This window comes from Ammodytes marinus (genome assembly GCF_949987685.1).
Source record: "Ammodytes marinus genome assembly, chromosome: 3".
Lineage (NCBI taxonomy): Eukaryota > Metazoa > Chordata > Actinopteri > Uranoscopiformes > Ammodytidae > Ammodytes > Ammodytes marinus.
Genome location: NC_137232.1, coordinates 24,419,784 through 24,442,682, shown reverse-complemented (window position 1 = coordinate 24,442,682; position 22,899 = coordinate 24,419,784). Strand labels below are relative to the sequence as shown.

Below are 22,899 nucleotides of genomic sequence, written 5' to 3'. Positions count from 1 at the left end.
TAAATTGTCTTCTCTCTTCAGATGGTGAAGACAGCCCAGAGCTCCCTCCTCCGCCAGGCGTTAGTGATAACAGGCAATGTGTTCTGTGTCTGAAGTATGGAGACGAGAACACCAATGTAAGGCACCATCTGGATCCCACTAAAACTAAACAAATCTGCTTGGACTTAACGCCTTAAAAAAAGGTTGTTGCGTCACTTGTAACATGCCTGTTTTGTTTCAGGAGGGTGGCAGGCTGTTGTACATCGGTCAGAATGAGTGGACCCATGTGAACTGTGCCCTGTGGTCTGCCGAGGTGTTTGAGGACGATGATGGCGCTCTGAAGAATGTTCACATGGCTGTTCTCAGGGGAAAACAACTGGTAAGACACTCTGTCACGTCACAGTTTCCCACTCTTTTTTTTTAAAGTGTACCTTTTTATTGGACAGACATCTCCAACCTCTCACGCTTTATTCTTTTTGGTTCAGCGCTGTGAGAAGTGTCAGAAGCCGGGGGCCACAGTGGGCTGCTGCCTCACCTCATGCACCAGTAACTACCACTTCATGTGCGCCCGCCAATGTCATTGCGTCTTCCTGGAGGACAAGAAAGTGTATTGTCCAAAGCACAGGGACCTCATCAAGGGAGAAGTAAGAACATATATTCACTACATATTGGAGAGTTTAATAATACATTAAGATGGTCGCACACAAATAAATCTCCTTGTATATATGAACCATGTCTAGCAAGCTTGTGTATTTGTTTTTCTGTAGGTGGTGTCTGGGTTTGAGGTGACCCGCAGGATCCTGGTGGATCTGGAGGGCATTAGTTTCAAGAGGAAGTGGCTGGCAGGACTGGAGCCTGAAAATGTCCACATGAAAATAGGTACGACCCGATTGCTGGTAAATGTTGGTGGATGGACCATTTTCTTTTGACATACTCCAAGTGTCTTTTGAATGCTGATTTTTAACCCTATCAATGCAGGCTCCATGACAATTGATTGTTTGGGGATACTGACTGAACTCTCAGACTGCAAACGCAAACTCTTCCCTGTTGGATACCAGTAAGTTATTTATTTATTTATTTATTTATTTTTTACCTTTCTATTATCTCAAAGTCTTCTATTGCAATTTTAAGCAGCACCATTACAATTGAATTAAAATACACCTTACTTGCTGGATGAAATTTAATTATTTGAGTCAAGCTTAATCGATTAATTTTCTTTTCAGGTGTTCAAGGATGTACTGGAGTACGCTGGATGCTCGAAAGCGCTGTGTGTATACCTGTAGGATCCTAGTCTGTCATCCCCTTGTGGAAGAATTTGACCTAAAGAACATGATGGCTCCTGAGGAAAATCGCACCATAGTACACAACCCACCTTCCATAGCAGGTAACCTACAGACTACAAAGTCTATATATAGTTCATGTTTACTACTACTTGTTTGATTTGATTTATTGGGATCTCCATCAGCTGGGGCCGAAGCCACAGCTGTTCTTCCTGGAACCCAACACCTGTGCATCTATACATTGCAGTGTGTAATCACATTTAACAACAATCACATAACAACATTAAACTGTGATTTTTTTTGTCAATCTCTCCTTTTTCCATGTTTAGACTTTCCTGATCCATTTGAATCCCCAAGGCGCTCTGACACCCTTTCCCCCACCAACACCTCCAAGCTCAGGGTTTACACCAGGAACAGACACCCTAGCTACCCCCCATGTCAGCGCTCACTAGGCCCTAGGCCCATGCCCTCTCCAGGTACACAAAAATGCATTTATTTTTCAAATTTAAAAATAATTTGTCTATACATTTGATTTAGCTATTTAATTGCTGAAAGGAATAGTAGTCCACGAAGAAGTCACAACTTCAATTTATATTTCTTTTTCTTTTGCAGGAGGTACCTCTCAGCCCCAAAGCCATGAGATCGTGACAGTAGGAGACTCCCTGGTCAGCCCCAGCATGCGGAACATTGACTCGCGTCGTCACAGCTCCCCTTCTCTCTCTCCTCCACCCCACCTGCTGAACAGACAGAGAGGGGTGACCTGCCCGCCCCACATCTTGTCACGGCCCCTTACCTCCCCCCCTCCGCTCATCCCCTCACCCGCCAAAGATCCGGAAAAGTCCAAACACTTCAGCAAAGATTCAGCTAAGAGTTCGGTCCAGAGAGATGACGAACGAAGCAGAGCGTTCTCCACGGACAGAAACAGGCAGCAACCAACCAGAGACCAAGAGTCGAGAGACGCTGACAAGGGGAGGGCCTCGAGTCAAGACCAAGCTTCTAAGGATTCGGACAAGAACAGATCGTCCAGAGAAATCGGTCAAAAGGACTCTGACAACAAGGGTGAAATGCCAGCCAAAGAGCCAGAAAGGAGGAGACAGCTGAGTAAAGACCCGGGTGTGAAGGAATCCGAGAGGGGGAGACCTATCAGTCGAGATCCCTTAAGAGATCCGGACAAGGGGAGACAAGTCAACAGAGACTCTGAGAAGGGGAGACAGGCAAGCAAAGATTCAAGCAATAGAGACACAGACAGGAGCAAATCATCCTCTAGAGATCCCGCCTGTAAGGATGTGGAAAAAGCTCGGCTAGTCATTAGAGACGCAGGGTTAAGGGAGTCTGAGAAGCATAGACAATACAACAGGGAAACAGGAAAAGATGCAGGCCAAGGTAAAGAGAGATTGTCTAGCAGAGACTCTGACAAGGGGAGACCTGCCTCTAGAGATTCCAGTTATAGAAGCACAGAGAAAAACAAAGACTTTGGCTCAGCGAAAGATAATAACCAAGGCAGTCAATCCAAACAGGCCGGAGGTGAGAGTAAGAGCCCCAGACTGGCCCCTGCTGCAGCCTCAGGCCAGTCCTCCCCTCCAATGGTCACTGCAGTTCTAACGGGTCAGCAGCAGCTGAGAGGGGCCAACAACACCAAGCAAGGGAAACACGGAGGAGGAGGCAAAGATCAGGAAATGTCCACAGGTGTGTTGCCTCGTCAGCGGTCCACCCCCGCCTCTAGTGTCACCCAGTCGAAGGACAAGCTCAGCTCAGGGAAGGAGAGTAGTAGTAGTAGTAGTAGTAGTGGCACTGGAAATGTAACACCCACTTCCCTCCAGAGGGACCCTGTTCTTGGGAAATCTGGCTCGCCGCAGACTTCATTTCAGAAGTCCAACGCGCGGAAATCAAACGATTACTCATCGGGTCTAGCCACAGCAGCAGCTACGAAGCCTCTGTGGTCGTCAAGGACAACAGCAGCAGAAGATGAAGTGGTCAAGCGGGGACCCCTGCACTTGGCCTCCCAAGCTGCCAAAGAGAAACAGCCCAAAGTTAAGACGCCAGGCAGCAGAGAGGCCTCCAAAGACCGTGACAGAGAGAAGAGTCTCCAGGACAGCAACAACAGCAGCAGCACTAGCAACAAGATTCCCCTTCTTCTCAACAATAACACGAAAGCTACCGGCAGCTCTAACACGCACGCTCTCAACTCCAGCTCTCAAAATAGCAGCAATAGCAACAAGGCTACGGTGCTCGGGAACAGCACCAAAGCCCACGGGAAGGCTCAGGGGGAGAAGCTCGACAACCAGGGAGGGGACAGGTCATCCTCAAAGAGCAGGGAAAGTTACTCCACCGGTCCCGAGAGGAAGAACAGCTCAAGCGTGGACAACTTACAGCAGCTACAACATGGCGCCTTAGCTCCAGAGAAAGGAGTGAAGACCTCGTCCCAGTCTCACCAAAACAAACCGACAACTAACCAACTTCCGTTGTCTGCCTCTAGAGAGAAAAAGAGATCGGTCAAACTACCTACTGTAACTCCATTAAAGACTGATATCAATTCTGACCCCAATGGGACCAGCAATGTTGGTGGTGGTATTGCTTCCTCCTCCTGTCCCACCCCGACCACTACCGCCACTGTGGGTTGTCCTGTGGGCCAGGGAGCGTCCCGTCACTCGTCCCGCTCCGCTCTCTTCTCCTCTCCCTCCGCCAGCAGCAGCGAGGCCAGCTCAGAATCAGACGGCCACACTCCCATGGAAGAAGAAGAACGTTTGCACAAGGAGTGCTCACGAGGCGGCGAGCTCCGAGACCACCGTGGCCTCCTGGCTCCGGGCACGGAGGACGAGGGAGACGAGCACGACAGAGGCCTGGAGGACAAACACCAGGAGGACGACAGCGACGGCTCGGGGTCGGCCAAGCGGCGCTACCCGCGACGCAGCGCCCGCGCACGCTCCAACATGTTCTTCGGCCTCACGCCTTTCTACGGGGTTCGCTCGTACGGAGAAGAGGACCTTCCCTTCTACGGCAGCGGGGATGGGGCCGTGGTCAAGAGGAGGAGCGGGGGACGCAGGAAATCAGCCGAGGGCCAGGTGGACGGAGCGGACGATATGAGCACCTCCTCCTCGTCGGGGGACAGCGAGGACGATGACGACAGCGGATTGAAACAGAGGGGTAAAGACCCGTACTACTACAACTTCAGCCGGACGATAATTAACCCCGGTGAGGGCCTGCCGTCTATAGAGGGGATCGACCAGTGTCTGGGAAGGGGATCCCAGCTTCAGAGATTTCTCAAAGACGAGGAGCAGCAACAACAGAGGGCTCAAGGAAAAGCCGAAGAGGAAATGCTGAGCGCTTTGTAAGTAAACACAATTATTATGATAAAATAATTGTCTGGAGTGGAGCCAGTGATTCTGGATAATACTAGTTGTCATTTTTTTTTTATCAAATCAGTAATTGTCTCAGTATGTGCTACCTGTCTAAACTGTGTGCGCTGAAAAAAAATCTGGTGTTAATACACAGCCTTTGCTCTGTAAACTGGTATGTAAAGAAAGAGTATGTAAAGAAAGAGGCCCACTGTAGCTGGCCTGGCAACATATCAGTTTACAGAGCCTAGGATATGTATTAGCATTGGAATTGTGTGTGCGCTGGGAAAATATTTCAAACACATGAAGATACAGTATATTCACTCAATTTTACAAAAAGTTATTTTGACTGACTCCCCCTTTTTAAATGTATTTGTGTTTTTTTTCTGTTGTTGCTAACAGTTCAACTTGTTGTCTTTGCTGTGTATAACAGAACCATTGGCAAGCAGCATATTGGCCAGCTCGACGGCGTTGATGATGGCTCGGGGAGCGATACCAGTATCTGCACCACCAGCACTACAACCACCACAGCCACCTCCTCTTCCACCCCACATAAGAGCACTCCTAGGAGAAGGGCCAGAGAAAGGCACACTGAGAAACCTGACTCGCATGACTCAAGCAAGGACGCTGACAACAGTGGTGGAGCAGTAAGCGGCAACACACGAGAAAGCAGAAAGAACCAGAAAGAAAACTGTCTACCTATAGGAGGCGGGGTCAAGTCCCAGCCGCAGAGTCAGGGTCAGGATCCTCTCGAGGCTCAACTATCCCTCAGCACAGACCTGCTCAAGTCAGACTCTGACAACAACAACAGTGATGACTGTGGTAACATTTTGCCATCAGACATCATGGAGTTTGTCCTCAACACGCCTTCCATGTCAATGCAGGCTCTGGGTCAGCAGTCTGAGCCGTCCTCCTCAGAGCTGCTGCTCGATGAGAGCTATGTCGGAGTGGATGGCAACCGGCGCAAGGACATTTTGTTTGATGATTTTTCCCAGCCGCTGTCCAGCGCTGAGAGTGGAGGTGTAGTGGAGAGTAATGTGAATAGCTCCATATCTGTAGAGGAGCCATATCTTCCTCTTGAGCTGCCTTCTGACCTCTCTGTCCTCACCACACGCAGCCCTTCTGTCAGCAGCGGTCAGAATACCTCAGATCGCAGCATGCTGGGCTTGACCTCTGACCCTGAGACAATCAGTGGAGAAAAGAGTGGGGAAAAGAAAAGAACAGGGCCGGGTGTGTCACCGTCAGAGAATCAGCCCGATGCTGCAACTACACAAGTCACAGAAGGTCACATGACTCCTGAACAGTTCATTCCCAGCCCTGCCATTGGCCAGGTGGTTGAACCATCAGGTAACCAGGATGCTCCCAGGAGTTCTGGAACCCCTGGTTTGCCAAGTTCTCCCTCCCTGCCTCTTCAGGGTCAGAAGTATCTTGCGGCTGCAGCTGCAGGCATCCCCAATCCAGGTCCTGGCCCAGGGCCCTTGCAGGCCCAGGTGTCCAGCCCAGCAGTCATCAAACCAGGCCCTGACAAGCTCATTGTGGTCAATCAGCAGTTTCAGCCTCTCTACGTTCTTCAGACCGTCCCTAATGGCGTCACCCAAAAAATCACTGCTACAGGAGTCATGGACACTAGCTCTTCTGCAGTGTTGAGCTCTATGACACTTACCACAGGGCTGAACACCGGTTTATCCACGGCCCAGCCGATATTTCCTGCTGGCAAAGTCATAGGAACCATGGCTCACCCTTCTCAGATTCACACCTTTACAGGAGCGACACAGACGGGCTTCCAGACAGGAATCCCAAGCACCACCTCGGGGCTTCTGATTGGTTTGCCTCACGACCAGTCCCAGATACTGGTGTCGGAGGCCGGTCGAGCGTTGGGTCCCAGCGTCACTATAGTGTCTAGCCCGTCCTCTCTCGCTTCCTCTCCGACTATAATCGCCTCTGCTCATGGAAAGAAAAGGCCCATCTCTCGTCTCCAGCCGAGAAAAACCAAAAAGTTGGCCCGCTCCCGTAGCCAGCCCACTCTGGCCCCATCCGAGGTGGGCCCTCCCAACATGACCCTCATCAACTTGTCTTCCCCTCAGCTCACTGCCAGCATCCCCGGCCAACCTGGCAGCCTGGTCTCCACCTCTCAGCGAAAGGTCCCAAATATTATAAAGAGACCAAAATCAGGTAGTGTGATGTATTTGGATCCCACTACTCTCCTTCCGCAGAGGATTTCTCGCCCTGCCCACCAGCCTGGTCTCCTGGGTCACGATTCCTCCACTCACCTTCTACCGTGCACAGTCTCCGGTCTCAACCCCAGTCAGTCAGTGTTGAATGTTGTGTCTATGCCCCCTAGTGGCGCTACCGGCCTTCTGGCACCAGGATCGGTCTCCCTCTCCACCCCTGTCCTCAGCTCTACTGAGATCACGGGGCCAATTGGCAGCCTCCTGTTTAAAGCAAGTCCCCATGGCTTGGGCCTATCAGATCAGCCAATGGTCCTCCAATCAGCGGGAGGAGCCCCTCTCATGTCACAGCTCAGCTCCTCTGTGCAGACATGTATAGCCAGCAGCATCTGCGTCCTGCCCTCCCAACAGACTTTCACCATGGCGGTCAGCCATCAAGTGGAGACAGAAGCCAGTAACGTCCACCTTCAGCATCAGTCTCAGAGAGGCCAGATTATGGACTCTACTGTGACTTTAGCCCAAGTCCCAGCCAGCCCTATCAGCCCCGCCAAAGGACGTGTCGTTGGCGTGTTTACCCAAACCTCTTCTCGCGCCAAGAGCAGTAGAACAACTCCCATTTCTAGATCGTCAGAACAAAGGACGCCTAACTCCACCACAGTGTCAGGAGCAGAAAAGGGAAAACAGAAAACAAAACGGAGCAGGCAGACTGTAGACGTAATCAGCGGGAAGAAGCTCAAGACCTCTCGGACGGAAGATCCTCACAACAATCCGGCAGGACGACTTCACCCAAACCCAAGGTGAGATAGTTAGCATTTTGGCTTCTTTTAGATGTATGTGACATTTTTTGGGTTTATATAGCCATTTATTGATGATTAATTTCAACAGATTTTTATATTTTCTGTGGTGCTGTACAGTCACTGTAATGAGCATTATAATTCTGAATGCAAGAAGGGTTTGTTAGTTTATGCTTTATTCTTTAGATGCTCCTATCATAAACTGTACACACTGGCCCTCATTTATCAATCTTGCGTAGACCAGAAAAATGGGTGTACGTACATTTCCACGCAAATCTCGGCATTTATCAATATGGACGTGAGCGTAGGGTACGCTCAAATCCCACGCCAGCTCTCAGCTCGTGTACGCAAATTTGAAAACAGCTTGGACTCGCAGTGCAGGCTGTGCCGGGTAGCCGATGACTTTGTTGGACAATTATTAGAAGATAATACAAATGCAGTGCAAATAAGACCGAAATAAAGATATTAATCACTTAAAAATGAGCAGCTTATGGTGTGCAACTGAGTAGGAGAGCTGATTCAATAGTGTGCACACCGGCCACTTAGGAGGGCTGCATGGGACTGCGTAAGGGCAGTTGTCTCCGTCTTGGAGCAGCTGAGGGGACACTGAGGCACGGGGGCTGCATTCATTCAAAATGTTAGCCTAAGTATTAAATATGTAGTAGACATACACTGCTCTTTATGATACAAAAAAATACACGGCACAACATTCAGCTTAACATTTTATTTATTTGACGCACTTTGTAGATGTTAGTTCCTCTTTTAATGTGTCATTAATGCTAAAGCGAGCGATTTATTTCCACCGTTAACCGGCACGTTGTTCCTATCTGCTGGTGGAGCAGGACGGTGGGCGCTCTCACAGCTGACGGCCGGGCTGACCACTCGTGCCAAGCGCATGCTGTCATACAGTAAAACGCTAAATGTGTTATTTTTAGTTTTTAAAACCCTTTTGAATAGTGCTATCTAAAAGGGCCAATACATTCTAATCATTCAAATCTCTGCAGACGTGTATTTATTTTATGGGGACCATTATCGGACAGTTGGTGCGTCTTTTTCTCCTCCACCACTTATATTATGCCCGCAGCCCCGCACCCCCAGTTGGTTGCATTTCAGAACAGCAACACGCTTTTTTTAGTGGCGATTTTGAGTCACCAACGCTGTTGACCGCAGCAGTTATTTCCTTCCTAACTGCTGCCTTCTGTCGTTCTTTGATGCTGCTTGTAGGCTAATGCTCCGAAATGAAACTCTTTTTTTTTCTACTTTCGCTGTTATTCTGTCAATTTCTACTTCAGGGAAGTGCCGTATTGCGCATATCCATGTCGTAAAACCTCTGGGCGAGGCCTCTAAACTGAGAAAATATAGGGGCGTGATACGCTAGTTTTCATCCGCCGCATTTATCAATAATGGCCTGGCGTACGCTGAGATTGGCGAGATAGGGAGGTATTTGCGCCAGAATCTGCACCAGTTTCCAGGTGCGCCGAGATCGTTTTCCGGCATTTGGCCAGTGTCACGGCGACCACTGCCATACCATGGCTTGAGCCGTTCAGTAACGGTAAATGCCAGTCCAAAAGTGGTATTTTGCGACCGGCACGCCCCGCCTCCCCCCTATAATTTCACGACAGGTATTGCCTTTACGGCAGAGGCAGGTAAAGCTAAATATAGTTGGTCGTTATTGACACTATATCACAACATAACACCGTAAATAAATAGATTTATTCATGTCTCTGGTCCTTTCCGTTGTAAGGATATGTGCGATCTGTTTGTTGTTGCTTTTCAAATGACAGATGCTTTATAAAATAGTCGGACTTGCTCCGGTGACGGTAGTTAGCATAGCCTCCTGAGCAGGTTTGACTAATCGATGACAGAGAATTAGCCTTTAAGCCTTCGGGCTTTTTTGTGTCTATCCCTGGCTATTTTATGTATTTTAATGTGTGACAGAATGCTGTTCATGTTTTAATATCAAAATGGTCAAATAAAATCATTCATTCAAATCATTCATTCATTCATTCAGCCCTATATAGCGTTGGGTACAGCGGTAGGTTTATATATCTAGCAGGGGGTAACTTTGTTACCTAAGACTCCTTTAGCTCAGCTGGTAAGACAGTGTCTTATGGAACAGGCGACCGGAGTTCGCGTCCCGCCTGGGTTGATTCTTTAAAATGACTGTACTGTTTCCGAAAGGTCTTTACCGGTCTTTGAAATGGCTTTTACCTTTTGACAATGGTCTCTACCGGTCCATAAAATGGCTTTTACCTTTTGATAATGGTCTCTACCGGTCCATAAAATGGCTTTTACCTTTTGATAATGGTTTCTACCGGTCCATAAAATGGTTTTTACCTTTTGATAAAGGTCTCTACCAGTCCATAAAATGGTGTTTACCTTTTGCCAATGGTTTCAACCATTTCTACACTGACATGCCACTCATATCCTGTGGTATTTGCCGGTTCATACTGGCATAGCACTCGTGATCCAGCAGCAGAATCATTTTGATAACAACAAATATATGATTGGCAATAGGCTTACATGATGGAAACATAAATTAACAATGTCAAAAGTGTGAAAAATAAAATGCAAATTAAATAAGTCAGAAACAATTGAATAAAGAACTGTGTGAACAGATTTGTGTGCAGGTTAGAATGAGGGTTGTAAGATAGAATAGCCTATGTGATGGATCCAAATGTGTGGCAACAATCACTACTGAGTGTCCGATCAGAACACTAATAATGTTCAGGTGAAAGAAATAAAGGATGGAGCCCAGGTTTCCGTTTAAACTCTTTAGTGAGAGAATGTGAACATGTGTGTGGTTTTGTATCACGGACGCACACTCCAATATCAGTCCGGCGGAGGAGAGAATGGAAACAAAAGAGTTTTCCATTTCAGACACATTTCACAGCCACGTTCAAGGTACACTAACAGTGTAGGAAAAGCAGTACTAACATGAAAATCACTTAAACAACAAAACTAAAGGGGGAAAACAGAAACCGTTTTAACACGTATCAAACAAAGTACAAAGTGCTTTACAGTAAGACAATTAAGTAAAAACCACAGAGAAATTATATACATGTTGAACTCTGGTGCTCATGTTTATTAATGTGCACTATCACTTATACAAAAAATAAAATAAAAATCTTAATAGAAGTAGGCCTATAGAATGGACAATAAAATAACCATAAACCTGATTAAAAAATTATGAATTAAATTATCCACATTTAATTCTTAATTTACTTGCAATCGAAGCGGTGCAATTTAGGCCTTCACTGGATCCATGCGCGCTCACTTGTGGAATGAGGAACTGCTTTATTTTTGGGGGATGGTTGGGAGTACAGAGGGCGATGGTGAATGTGGCGGGCAGGCTGCTGGGTCTTCTTTTGTGAGACGGAAGTTCTACGATGATGAAAAACATAACATTACTATGTCTGAATTTACTGATTCAAAATTATCTATGCAAAAAGTTTGATAAGGCTGACCTCAACATTCACGCCTTTAATCATCTTCGATGAGTGGTGTCTCCTCAGAATCCCACAATCATCGATGGTCAAAGGTTCCCTGCTGACCTCCCGTTTTACTATCTCATTCTCTGCTGCCTTTTTGGGGGGTAATAACATAATAGTCACATAAGAAGCAGTTATTTATTTTTCTTATTGTGTGTAAGTAGTGAAAGTTTATACTACAGTTTTACAAATTTACTTACTGAGCACACAAAAATGCCACAGTTATCAGTTATCGAAGTCTGTCAGTGTAGAAATGTCAGTGTAGAAATGGTTGAAACCATTGGCAAAAGGTAAACACCATTTTATGGACTGGTAGAGACCTTTATCAAAAGGTAAAAACCATTTTATGGACCGGTAGAAACCATTATCAAAAGGTAAAAGCCATTTTATGGACCGGTAGAGACCATTGTCAAAAGGTAAAAGCCATTTTAAGGACCGGTAAAGACCTTTCGGAAACAGTACAGTCATTTTAAAGAATCAACCCGGGCGGGACGCGAGCTTAACTCCGATCTACTGTTCCATAAGACACTTTCTTACCGGCTGAGCTATAGGAGCCTTAGGTACAACTGTCACCCCCTGCTAGATATGTCAACCTGCCGCTGTACCCAAAGCTAGGGCTAATTCTCTGTTATCAATTAGTCAAACCTGCTCAGGAGGCTATGCTAACTACCATCACCGGAGCAAGTCCGACTGTTTTATAAAGCATCTGTCATTTGAAAAGCAACAACAAACAGATCGCACATATCCTTACAACGGAAAGGACCAGAGACATGAATAAATCCATTTATTTACGGTGTTATGTTGTGATATAGCGCCAATAAAGACCAACCCTCATTCTAACCTGCACACAAATCTGTTCACACAGTTCTTTATTCAATTGTTTCTGACTTATTTAATTAGCATTTTATTTTTCACACTTTTGACATTGTTAATTTATGTTTCCATCATGTAGGCCTATTGCCAATCATATATTTGTTGTTATCAAAATGATTCTGCAGCTGGATCACGAGTGCTATGCCAGTATGAACCGGCAAATACCACAGGATATGAGTGGCATGTCCGTGTAGAAATGGTTGAGACCATTGGCAAAAGGTAAACACCATTTTATGGACTGGTAGAGACCTTTATCAAAAGGTAAAAACCATTTTATGGACCGGTAGAAACCATTATCAAAAGGTAAAAGCCATTTTATGGACCGGTAGAGACCATTATCAAAAGGTAAAAGCCATTTTATGGACCGGTAGAGACCATTGTCAAAAGGTAAAAGCCATTTTAAGGACCGGTAAAGACCTTTCGGAAACAGTACAGTCATTATAAAGAATCAATCTAAGCGGGACGCGAACTCCGGTCGACTGTTCCATAAGACACTGTCTTACCAGCTGAGCTATAGGAGTATTAGTTAACAATGGTACCCCCTGCTAGATATATTAACCTGCCGCTGTACCCAACGCTATATAGGGCTGAATGAATGAATGATTTGAATGAATGATTTTATTTGACCATTTTGATATTAAAACATGAACAGCATTCTGTCACACATTAAAATACATAAAATAGCCAGGGATAGACACAAAAAAGCCCGAAGGCTTAAAGGCTAATTCTCTGTCATCGATTAGTCAAACCTGCTCAGGAGGCTATGCTAACTACCGTCACCGGAGCAAGTCCGACTATTTTATAAAGCATCTGTCATTTGAAAAGCAACAACAAACAGATCGCACATATCCTTACAACGGAAAGGACCAGAGACATGAATAAATCTATTTATTTACGGTGTTATGTTGTGATATAGTGTCAATAACGACCAACTATATTTAGCTTTACCTGCCTCTGCCGTAAAGGCAATACCTGTCGTGAAATTATAGGGGGGAGGCGGGGCGTGCCGGTCGCAGAATACCACTTTTGGACTGGCATTTACCGTTACTGAACGGCTCAAGCCATGGTATGGCAGTGGTCGCCGTGACACTGGCCAAATGCCGGAAAACGATCTCGGTGTCTCTCCCAGTTTCCACGCAAAATTGATAAATGAGGGCCATTATGTTTTCAGTTGCTGTGTTTGGTTCATACAGAGAACTGGAATAGAATCAAATATATATTCCCATTTTGAGCTTGTTTTATTTATCTTTGTTAGCAGTTCCAAAGAGTTGATCTCCCCTGAACCTATGGACACAGGCAAGCCCGCAGACAAGGCAACCAGCAAGAGGTATACAGTCATCCAGGCTAGGTTGCCATTTATTATTTTTGAATACAGACCATAGAAAAAGAGTTCTAATGCTTGCCACCGATATTTTACAGTGTGCTTGGTAAAAAGAAGACATCTGAAGGGGCTGTTTTACCCGGGAAAGTAGTAGGGAAAGACAAACCACCTGCAGCTGGGGGATTAGGGACTGTTGCTGTGGCTTCACCACCGGACCCGGACGGCAACAGCAGAGACACCGGCTTGGATAGCAAACCCAAGAAGGGCATCATCTTTGAAATCCGCAGTGAGGACGGCTTCCACATCCGCTGCGAGAGTATTGAAGGTGAGAGAAAACAACCTTACCATGACCACATTTGTTATGTAATAATGTTAATCTAATGGCTTTGGGAAGTAGTCTTATGATGCGTTTGTAGTAGAGCTGAAATTAGATGCTTGTTGTGCATATATTGCACAGGGCTGCTTGCAATTGCAAAGAAAAAAAATTCTAGGATTTTAGACAACACAACTCATTACTTTACATTTGCCATTGCCTGAGAGCATAGGCAGTGTTATTTTAACATACACCATGGTTACTTGAACAATTATTGTTTCACTTATACTCTATATACTCTATATACACTCATGAAAAGTTTATGAAATACTGACTGGCTGTCCTAACTGTCCCTCTGCAGAGGCGTGGAAGTCCCTGACTGATAAGGTGCAGGAAGCTCGCTCCAATGCACGACTCAAAACGCTCTCTTTTGAAGGTGAGGAATCACTCTTGACTGCATCAAAATAACAAAGATGAACAGATTATATATTTTTAGAATGTGCGTTACAGTGCCCACTGTTAACGTATTCTGCCCCTTGAATGGAAAAGTACAAAATGATTCATGGCGGATGTAGCGTCTTTCCATTAAGCCACTATGTTGCATGTCGGCTGGTTGTCCTGACGCGTGCCGTAGCACTAGATAACAAGCTCAAATTTAGAGAATGTCCACTCGTTCCTCAAGGGTTTATAATGCTTAGTTTATTTACACACACGCACACTGAACGTAAGACTTGAACATATAACTATTCACCGTTAAACTGGGCGAGCTCTGCGGACAAGGTCGAAAACATGTAAACACACCTGGCATCCCTGCTATGCCTGATAAGTAGACTTGCATCCGGTTTACAGTACTGCCACCAGGCGGTCAAATTGCGAATTAACAAACAATGAAAAGAAAGAAAGAAAGAAAGGGATAAATGGCTCTTACAGTGGATGTCTTCCTTTGCTCTGACCCAGGTGTGAATGGATTGCGGATGCTGGGAGTGGTCCATGAGGCAGTGGTCTTCCTGCTGGAGCAGCTGTACGGCTCCAGACACTGTCGGAGCTACCGCTTCCGCTTCCACAAACCAGAGGAAACTGATGAACCTCCCATCAACCCCCACGGATCGGCTCGGGCAGAGGTCCTCCACAGGTTAGAAAGGGAACCCGCACACACTCTTATGCACCGTTACAAAAGTGTTGGGTCGTGGTTGGTGTTCCAAAACGCTCCTGCATTCACCCCATTTCATTGCAGGGGTTGGATGCGCGGGTGGACGGGGGTAGTACGCTATCCACCAAAAAAATGTTGCAAACAGACGCATCATACGTTTTTTTTGTTTCTATATCTCAATCATTTAATCGAAGCACCAAAGCCCATAGGATTGATCGCACATATCCAATAAATACTGCTTACTTATTTTTTACTGTACATATTGTTAATGCACAATGAGAGAAATATAAGCATCACCCTGGGATAACTTTGGTTAATCATTCATCAGATATCAGGATAGCCAGGAACCTTCTTCCTTGTAACCATAGCTGTTCTGAATCTGGATCATGATTTCTGTAGGTCTAATGAAGTAATCATCTTGTTTAGTTGTGTTTTTGATTGATGTCCATCCCATCTGTTTGCCTTTCAGGAGGTCTGTATTTGACATGTTCAATTTCTTGGCTTCAAAACACCGACAGCCACCTGAGTACAGGGCGCAGGCAGATGATGATGACGAAGGGCAGCTCAGGACTGCCAGGTCAGTCACAACCAACACAAAATCCCATAAAAGAATCATCCTATTTTGTTGTATCTTCTATCCAAAATTGAGAGAGTTAACACTGTTCTAAGATATACATTTTGTCAAATGGTCCACTAAGTGTTTGAAGAAGTCACCATAACATTTTGTTTTTCATGCTGTTGTTGCAGGCGTGCCTCCATGGAGCTACCATTGGCAGTGAGATTCAAACAGCTCAAAGCCACCTCTAAGGAAACTGTTGGAGTGTACAGGTTAGATCACCAGGCGCCTAAACTGTTTATCTATTTTTTATGTAGATGATGCATGCTGGGACATTAACAGTTGGATATCCATGCTCACAGAGACCAGTTGCAATCAGCTTGGTCTTTATTGTTTTGTAATGTTGTTAACTATCGACCATTGTGGCTGTCCGTGATCAAGTTACAATTGAACCCAAAGGGAAAGTTTTGATCAACATCTACAAACACAGATTTAAATGACATCCCTGTGCATTTACCCCCCTGCAGGTCTCCTATTCATGGCCGAGGTCTGTTCTGCAAGAAAACCATCGATGCAGGGGAGATGCTCATTGAATACTCTGGAAATGTAATTCGGTCTGTGCTCACTGACAAACGGGAGAAATATTATGACGGAAAGGTGAAGTGGACTTGTCATTGAACTTTGAGTTTGAAGTGTATACATTATTTGCACAACTTGACTCAAAAAGTGTTGGTAGCATCAAACCTAAAGCTCTGTCTTTTCTCTCCTCTTAGGGGATTGGCTGTTACATGTTTCGTATTGATGACTACGAGGTGGTTGATGCCACGGTGCACGGCAACGCTGCCCGCTTCATCAACCACTCCTGTGAGCCCAACTGTTACTCTCGGGTCATCACCGTGGACGGCCAGAAGCACATTGTCATCTTTGCCTCTCGCCGCATCTACTGCGGAGAGGAGCTCACCTATGACTACAAGTTCCCTATTGAGGATGCCAGCAACAAGCTACCCTGCAACTGCAGTGCAAAGAAGTGCCGCAAGTTCCTCAACTGATACCTCTATCTTTACAATTTAAAGAGGTCTGCAAGTCCGCTGGGGGTTTTCTCTGGCGTATTACCGATTATGCGATTCCAGTCCACATAGGACCAAAGCTGCCAACAGGGCACAAGCTCTGTTAGTGTTTCTGCTGCCAGTGTGGGCAAAAACACAGCAGAGACGATGGTCGTGGGTCTTACTGTACATACAGGAAGAGCCATTTATGGAGGAGGGGCCATTTGTAGAAATTCCAACATAATGTGCCTCCTTTTGTCTCATTCTTATTTGGCATGGGAAGTTTCACCTTCAAAGGTGAGCAATGAAACGGTTTGAGCCTTCAAAACCTTGCAATATTAAACATTTGATTTATTTATAAAGTTACCCCTTCATAATATTTTTTACATTGGCCCATCCTCCTTAATTTTTCTAGATAATGTTATGGTCCACTGACGCTGAGATGTGAACATGGAAGAAAATACAAAATCAAAGAACTTGGTTCCGTTTTACACCAAAGTGCAATTTGTTAAAGGGACTTGGAAGAATAATTTTACTAGAAAGAGAAATTAGAACCTTGTTAGAATTTATTTTTTATTTTATTTAATTTTTTGATAAATCTCAGTGTCAGCTGTAATTGATGCACATATCCCTGTCTGAATGTGCCCTGATGTCTTCAGAACCGTTTTGATTTAGTGGAACGTTCCCCTAACTGGGCTTTTTTTTAAAAAGCTTTTAACAGTGTAAATAGGAGCTGCTGGTGTGTAGCAGCCTGATAAGAGCTGTACAGGTGGGGGCACTAGGGGGAGCAGTGGCCACAGAGAGAAAAAGAGACGAGAGGAGGTAGAAATGTAGATTTGTAAAAAATAATAAAAAAATAAACAAAAGAGCAATGGTTATTTTTGGCAGTTTGCGTAAAGGGTGATATCCGAGATCGATACCATCCGTTGTACTTCAATTGACTTGTAGTCTGACTGCATGTAGACTGATGAGTGGACTAGACGTTATTGATGGGATTAAGCTTCTGGCCTGAGAGAGTGAGGCAGCTAGAGATTCTGGTGGACTGACAGCCAAGGGACTGGAGAACCCTACAGATGTGCTTTAGTAGACATATTTATAATTGATTATTGATTGGGAGCTGTGATCCGTATACATCTGTGGATCTCACAGAAACACACAGACGGATGGGTTGCAAGTTTGTGCGTGCTGTTGTTTTCATCCGAGTTGCTTCTTTTGGTTATTGTATAAGCTCAGCATTTGAATCACGTTCCAAAATTACAGCAGCAAAAAGAACCAAACATCACGCCCTTGAATTGACTTTTCTTCTTGGCCTGTTGTGATAACCATTACTATTTTTTTTTCTTTTTTTTTGTATTAAGTCTTTTAAAGTCTTGTCTGTTATCTGTCTTTTTATTATGGGCGGAGAAATATCATGCTTGCTTTTAAAAAACAAATGTAAATAATGTATATTTTTCTACAAAAAGACTTTAAAAGCACTCACTAGTGAATAGCACTTAATGATGGTATTTATATTTTTTTAAAATCTTATTTATTTTATTGCCATTTTTGTAGGAAATAGAGGTTTACAAACACTAATGCTTGTTCTCTATGTTTTGTATTCCGCTGCCTTCTCAAAGTTGTTTTTTGTTGAAACTTTATTTTTAATTTGTAGCCTGAATGTTTTCTTTGATTCCAAAGACTGACACTGGTCTGTGGCTTGGTCCCCTTTTTTAGTTCAGTCCACCAGTAACTCTTTTTATTTATCCCAGGCCATTTGGGTCAGAGCTGATAGGTTCATTGTCGTTGTTCCAGTTATAGCTGGCAGTATGGCAGTTCACGCAAACGATTATTATGCACTTCAGAGAGTTCAGATTTGTTGATCCATAGCAGATATCTCCTCTCTCCAGCCTTATTGTCTCCACACCGCATCACACGAGAATCAATTCCACTTGTCACGCTGAAAGGATTTGTTTGTTCTTCCCACTGATCAATATTGAGTCGACAGCCAAATTTGGCACATGTGTAAAATCCAACAAGATTTCCTTCAGAATAAACAGTTATGTCCCTCTGCAGACTGGGTCTATAATAAAGAGGTGCCTTTAGTTTGGTGCGACCAACAGCATTCACTGTACCCCCGTTGAGCTGATCCGTTTTATCAACAACAAAAATAATTATCCTGGTTACCACACCAGCCTCTGTCCTGGGCTGAATATTTAATGACTCTTTAGACTAACTGGTCCCAATATGTGACTACAGTCACAGTTTTTGGTCTTTTTTTTAAATTAATTTATTGTTGTCCGCTGTTCATGCTGACTTTATCACCTAAAGGCCGTTAGCAGTTAACTCCAGCGCTGCTCCTTGTTGTTGAACTGAAACAGAAACACGACCCACACATGGTTTGCACTTTAGCTGCGACACAGGCACTGAATAGACATAGGAAAACTCTGCTCTTTCTCCAGACAGAACCGCTGAAAACCGCAAACACAGATAGTCGCTGAGGATACTTTTGAGTTTGTGTCAGGCCCTGATCTAAGAAGAAAACGATAGGATCTTGGTCAACTTGGCTTGGTCTTAAGGAGTCCTGAAAGTGGCGTTTGAGACTTAGCAAAGTGCACTTGACTGTTTTTTTTCTGCAACAAAGTGAAGGCAGGGACCACACCAGCAGCCCTTTCCTTCCTTGAAGATGTGGTGTGTACAGCCCCCCAGCTGTGCTTTTCCTTTTTAGGGCCTTGAGATCAGGCCCTCCTTACCCTTACTTACAGGCCAGTAAGTAACAGGCCAGTAAGTAACTTACAGGCTAGCTGCACCTACATTGGGCTAGCTGGGTTCTGCTGCTAAGGTCAACAATGAATGTATATTATAATCCTCTGCATCGTTACACTTCTTGAAGATGTTAATGACTTCCGTGGGCTGCATTTGTTTTCAGTTCTTGTGTCACCTGCCCTGGTAGATATGGAAGATGTGTAGAGCAGCAGCAGTTTAAGCACCAGGAATAATCCTGAAGTGTGAACAGTGGCGTCGTTTCAGTCTGCAGGACAACAGGTTCTCACTGGGTTAGCGCCTTCACGCTAGCATCGGCCATAACACGTTTACTGATGCCAAGGGCTCTGTCTGCCACTCTCACTTCCCAAGATCCACTTTCTAAACATGTTGAGGGTCAGAGGGTTTCAGTGAACAATAAGTCATTTATTTAACTGTTTAATAGCTTATATACAATAAGGAAATGGTCTCTGTTGTTTCTTTGGACATTTTACCACGCCACACCAGTGGCCCTTCTGTAATTATAGTATAAATACATAACAATATTATACAGAAAACATGCATAGTAATTTCTTGTACTTTAGTATCTATACAATATATGGAATGGACAGACAAACTTAGTTACAGTAGCAAAACAGCAGATTTATAATGGTTAATAGCAATGTTTCAATGTACTCTATAATGGTTTTGTGTTACAGTACTATCAGATGAAACTAACGTGCATCATTCTCTTTGTATATTGATATCCAGTACCAATTTTTCTGTGCCTGTATGTGTTCCTTCGTCAGCAAGGAAGGGTCACAGCTTTTCTTTTACATTTTCTTTATGGAAAGGAACTTTATCTTTTGTTTTTTATGTGATATGAAATGTAACTGTATTAATGTGGTTGTGAACATCTTTTTTTTTAGTTTTTCTCCCCCGGTTGTTGTAGTGAACGTTCCTCCGTCTATGTTTTGTTTGTTTTTTCTTTGTATGTTTTAACAGGGAATTTTATCTTTAATTTTTTAGACAGCTTACTTGATGTGGTATAAATGAAAGAGTTTGGTTTTGTGGAGACTGGCCAGGAGTTTTTAAAGATCCCCACCAAAATGTGTGTTTTATCATTTTGGCAATCTCTTGTGTCTCCCTGACCACCTCTCTTTCTCCTCCGAAGCTTTTGGTTGTACTTATCATGTACTGTTTTTATAGAAAAAAAAGTCATAATGCTGAGATAATGCTGACGTTGAAAACATTTAATTTATTTATTTTGTGGCAACATCCACCCTGAATTGTTCTTTTTACAAGTCAAGGTTTGGGAGCGAAGCGGATGAGTACGTAACATGTATTTGTAATTTTTTTAATTATTTCTTGTGTATAGAGGTTATCAGCCTGGGATGGATGTGGTGTCACAGAGGGAGCGGATGGTGGGACGTTCAAAAGAAAGAGAGATAGGGATCATGGGTCATGAACAGGCTCGTTTCTTATGCCTTGAATATACCTTTGTCTTATCAATATGCCTCCTGCTCTCTGTAATAATGGTATCCATAAGTTCAACAGTTACATATTTCTCCCGTTTTAACAGTGTTCTTTCAATACACAGCAACAAAATGAAGGAAAAAAAAACCACCACAGTGAAAATGAACCACAAACTACTTGGTTGAATGTATAATTAGGAAACAAAAGTTGTACATACGTGTAAAAAGAAAAGTTTCTAATCATGTTTATTTTCTATGCACTTTTTTTATTTAAGTGATAGTTTAAATAATAAACATGTCTCCTTTACTCTTTTTTGTCTCTTGCCTCGTTTAACTGTTTGAACTGACAGATTACATAAAAGCTTAAAGGAACACACTAGTCTTTTGGAAAATAATCTCACTACGAAGTTGCCTGTGAAGGTGGTGTGATGATCGAAGGCTCCGCGGCAAGTACTGAACACAACTCAAATACTGTTTCCAGTTTCAACAATTAACCTTGAACTTCACCGAATCTCATATTATTTACACCACAGCTAACAACTTTGCAATACAAGCCATTATGTTGTAAACTGTTGAGATGTTTTACTGGGAGTTAGGGAGCAATGATGCAATCTCTGTTCTAGAAGAATGCAATAATTACAGAATTGCTTCTTGCATCACATTTGATTTTTAATTTATGTATTTGCATCTCAATTTTTTTGAAAGTTCAGTGCCCTCCATGCTGCGCACACACACACACACACACACACACAGAAAATACATATATTTATCAATAGAACAAAGCATGTAAAAGTAGCACTAAATGTAAATTATATTAATATATTTGGCATTGTTTAGCCTATTTAATGTCATTTTAAACTCTTTAGTCTGTTACTTCTGGTTTTGGGCACAACAATGCGTTGTTTTTGAGCTCAAAACAGCTTTTTTCTCTCACCAGGAATAGACATTGTGGGAATTAAATGAATAATTGGATTGCAGCCTCTTTTTTTTAAGCAAAACATCTGTGTTTACAGCTTCTCCGTCCCTGATGTCTGCGTTTTTACTCTGAAAACCACTTAACTGTTTCTGGAACAGAGACTGAGATCAACTGCATTGTTATTCTACTAGCCAAATAACAATTTTTCTACAACTCCACCACCACCCACTGGAAATGAGCTCAAATTGTTACTTTTTTGAAAGTGTTCCAAATGACCCAGTAAATCCTCCAGGGAGCAGCAGCTTATGGGTTCTTAGTGCAGTAGACCTAAAATGTGCAGATTCTGGTGCCACTAATTAAAAACACGTCTCAGTCCAGTTATAGCTGGCTGCCTCCACAGGACCCGACTGGAGCCACTCCTCACGATTCCGATTCAAAGGAAAATCAGTTGCTTCAAAGAGCTGCTGCAAAGACCCTCCTCCCATCGCCATTCCCATAAAACCAGTGTTTCAGCGTTAAAGCGCTAAGCAGACCCATGTGCTCAGTCCGAAAGGCCGTGCATGACACAGCAAAAATGCTTTATTACTTTCTTTTCACTTTGCACATCACATGTTTACACATCTGGTTATTACACTACTATGTTATTGAATTTTCTGAATGTAAGGCGACCTTGAGAGCTTTTGAAAGGCGCCTCGAAATAAAATGTATTATTATTATTATTATTACTACTATACTAACATTTGCTTTTTAGTGCTAAACACAAAGTATAGCAGCTGCTGATTTGAACGTCATAAGTTTTGCAGGTATAGAATCCTAAATCCTTGTGTTAAACAATATAAAAAAAGTTTTGATCTGAAAATGATGGGCCATAATATAATTGCCATTCATCCTGAGGGGAACAGGACCATGTGTGTAGGCTACCAAATCCATCCATTAGTCAATGAGATATTCACTACAAAAAAACACAAACCATTTTTTTACTGGATACCACCATTAAAAAGTAACAAGATAAACAGGAACAATAAGCACACAGGTCAAAACTGGCCCATGGTTGAATGTAACCGCTAATTACAGTCCCTGCCTATCTTTCTGTTTTCTCTTCTCCCACTGAGATTAGACTCAATGGACCGTGCTCTCAAACTCCTCCACCATTTCCATTTTTTGGCACAGTCCTGGTCCATGATAACAGTGTAAACATGTTTTCATTGGCCTGATTTCCCTTGAGGTGGGAACTTTAACCAGCTCAAGTTTTGCCACCTTGCCAAAAAATATATTAAAAAACTCTATCTTTATCAATGTAACACTGCCATTGAAGGATTACAGGCATAGGGGAGGATTAACTGTCGGAGTCGCAGGAAGATGCTATCTGAACGGAGCAAATTGCCTCATCTCTGAGGCAGGTAATGAAACTCACAGCATAGAGAGAAGGATACGAGAACATCTGTTTGCCTTTATAGCGGTTGATATCTGTATTTGTCTTTGCT

General features: G+C 43.8%; 1 protein-coding gene across 1 annotated transcript in view; it reads left to right on the top strand.

Annotated features, from left to right (window-relative positions):
• The window catches only part of kmt2a (lysine (K)-specific methyltransferase 2A), a gene marked incomplete at its 5' end in the record, with an annotated part of 47,035 nt that extends 26,245 nt beyond the window's left edge, over positions 1-20,790 (top strand). The window contains 17 exons of the mRNA XM_080025260.1: positions 22-116; positions 221-358; positions 465-623; positions 747-858; positions 958-1,036; positions 1,203-1,363; positions 1,589-1,735; positions 1,872-4,587; positions 5,028-7,559; positions 13,176-13,247; positions 13,340-13,566; positions 13,916-13,990; positions 14,512-14,686; positions 15,174-15,281; positions 15,452-15,532; positions 15,788-15,917; positions 16,034-20,790. Of these exons, the coding sequence (XP_079881386.1) occupies positions 22-116; positions 221-358; positions 465-623; positions 747-858; positions 958-1,036; positions 1,203-1,363; positions 1,589-1,735; positions 1,872-4,587; positions 5,028-7,559; positions 13,176-13,247; positions 13,340-13,566; positions 13,916-13,990; positions 14,512-14,686; positions 15,174-15,281; positions 15,452-15,532; positions 15,788-15,917; positions 16,034-16,309 (7,283 nt within the window). The 3' untranslated portion in view covers positions 16,310-20,790. The remainder of the gene's footprint in view (positions 1-21; positions 117-220; positions 359-464; positions 624-746; positions 859-957; positions 1,037-1,202; positions 1,364-1,588; positions 1,736-1,871; positions 4,588-5,027; positions 7,560-13,175; positions 13,248-13,339; positions 13,567-13,915; positions 13,991-14,511; positions 14,687-15,173; positions 15,282-15,451; positions 15,533-15,787; positions 15,918-16,033) is intronic.
• Between the last annotated feature and the right edge of the window lie 2,109 nt (positions 20,791-22,899).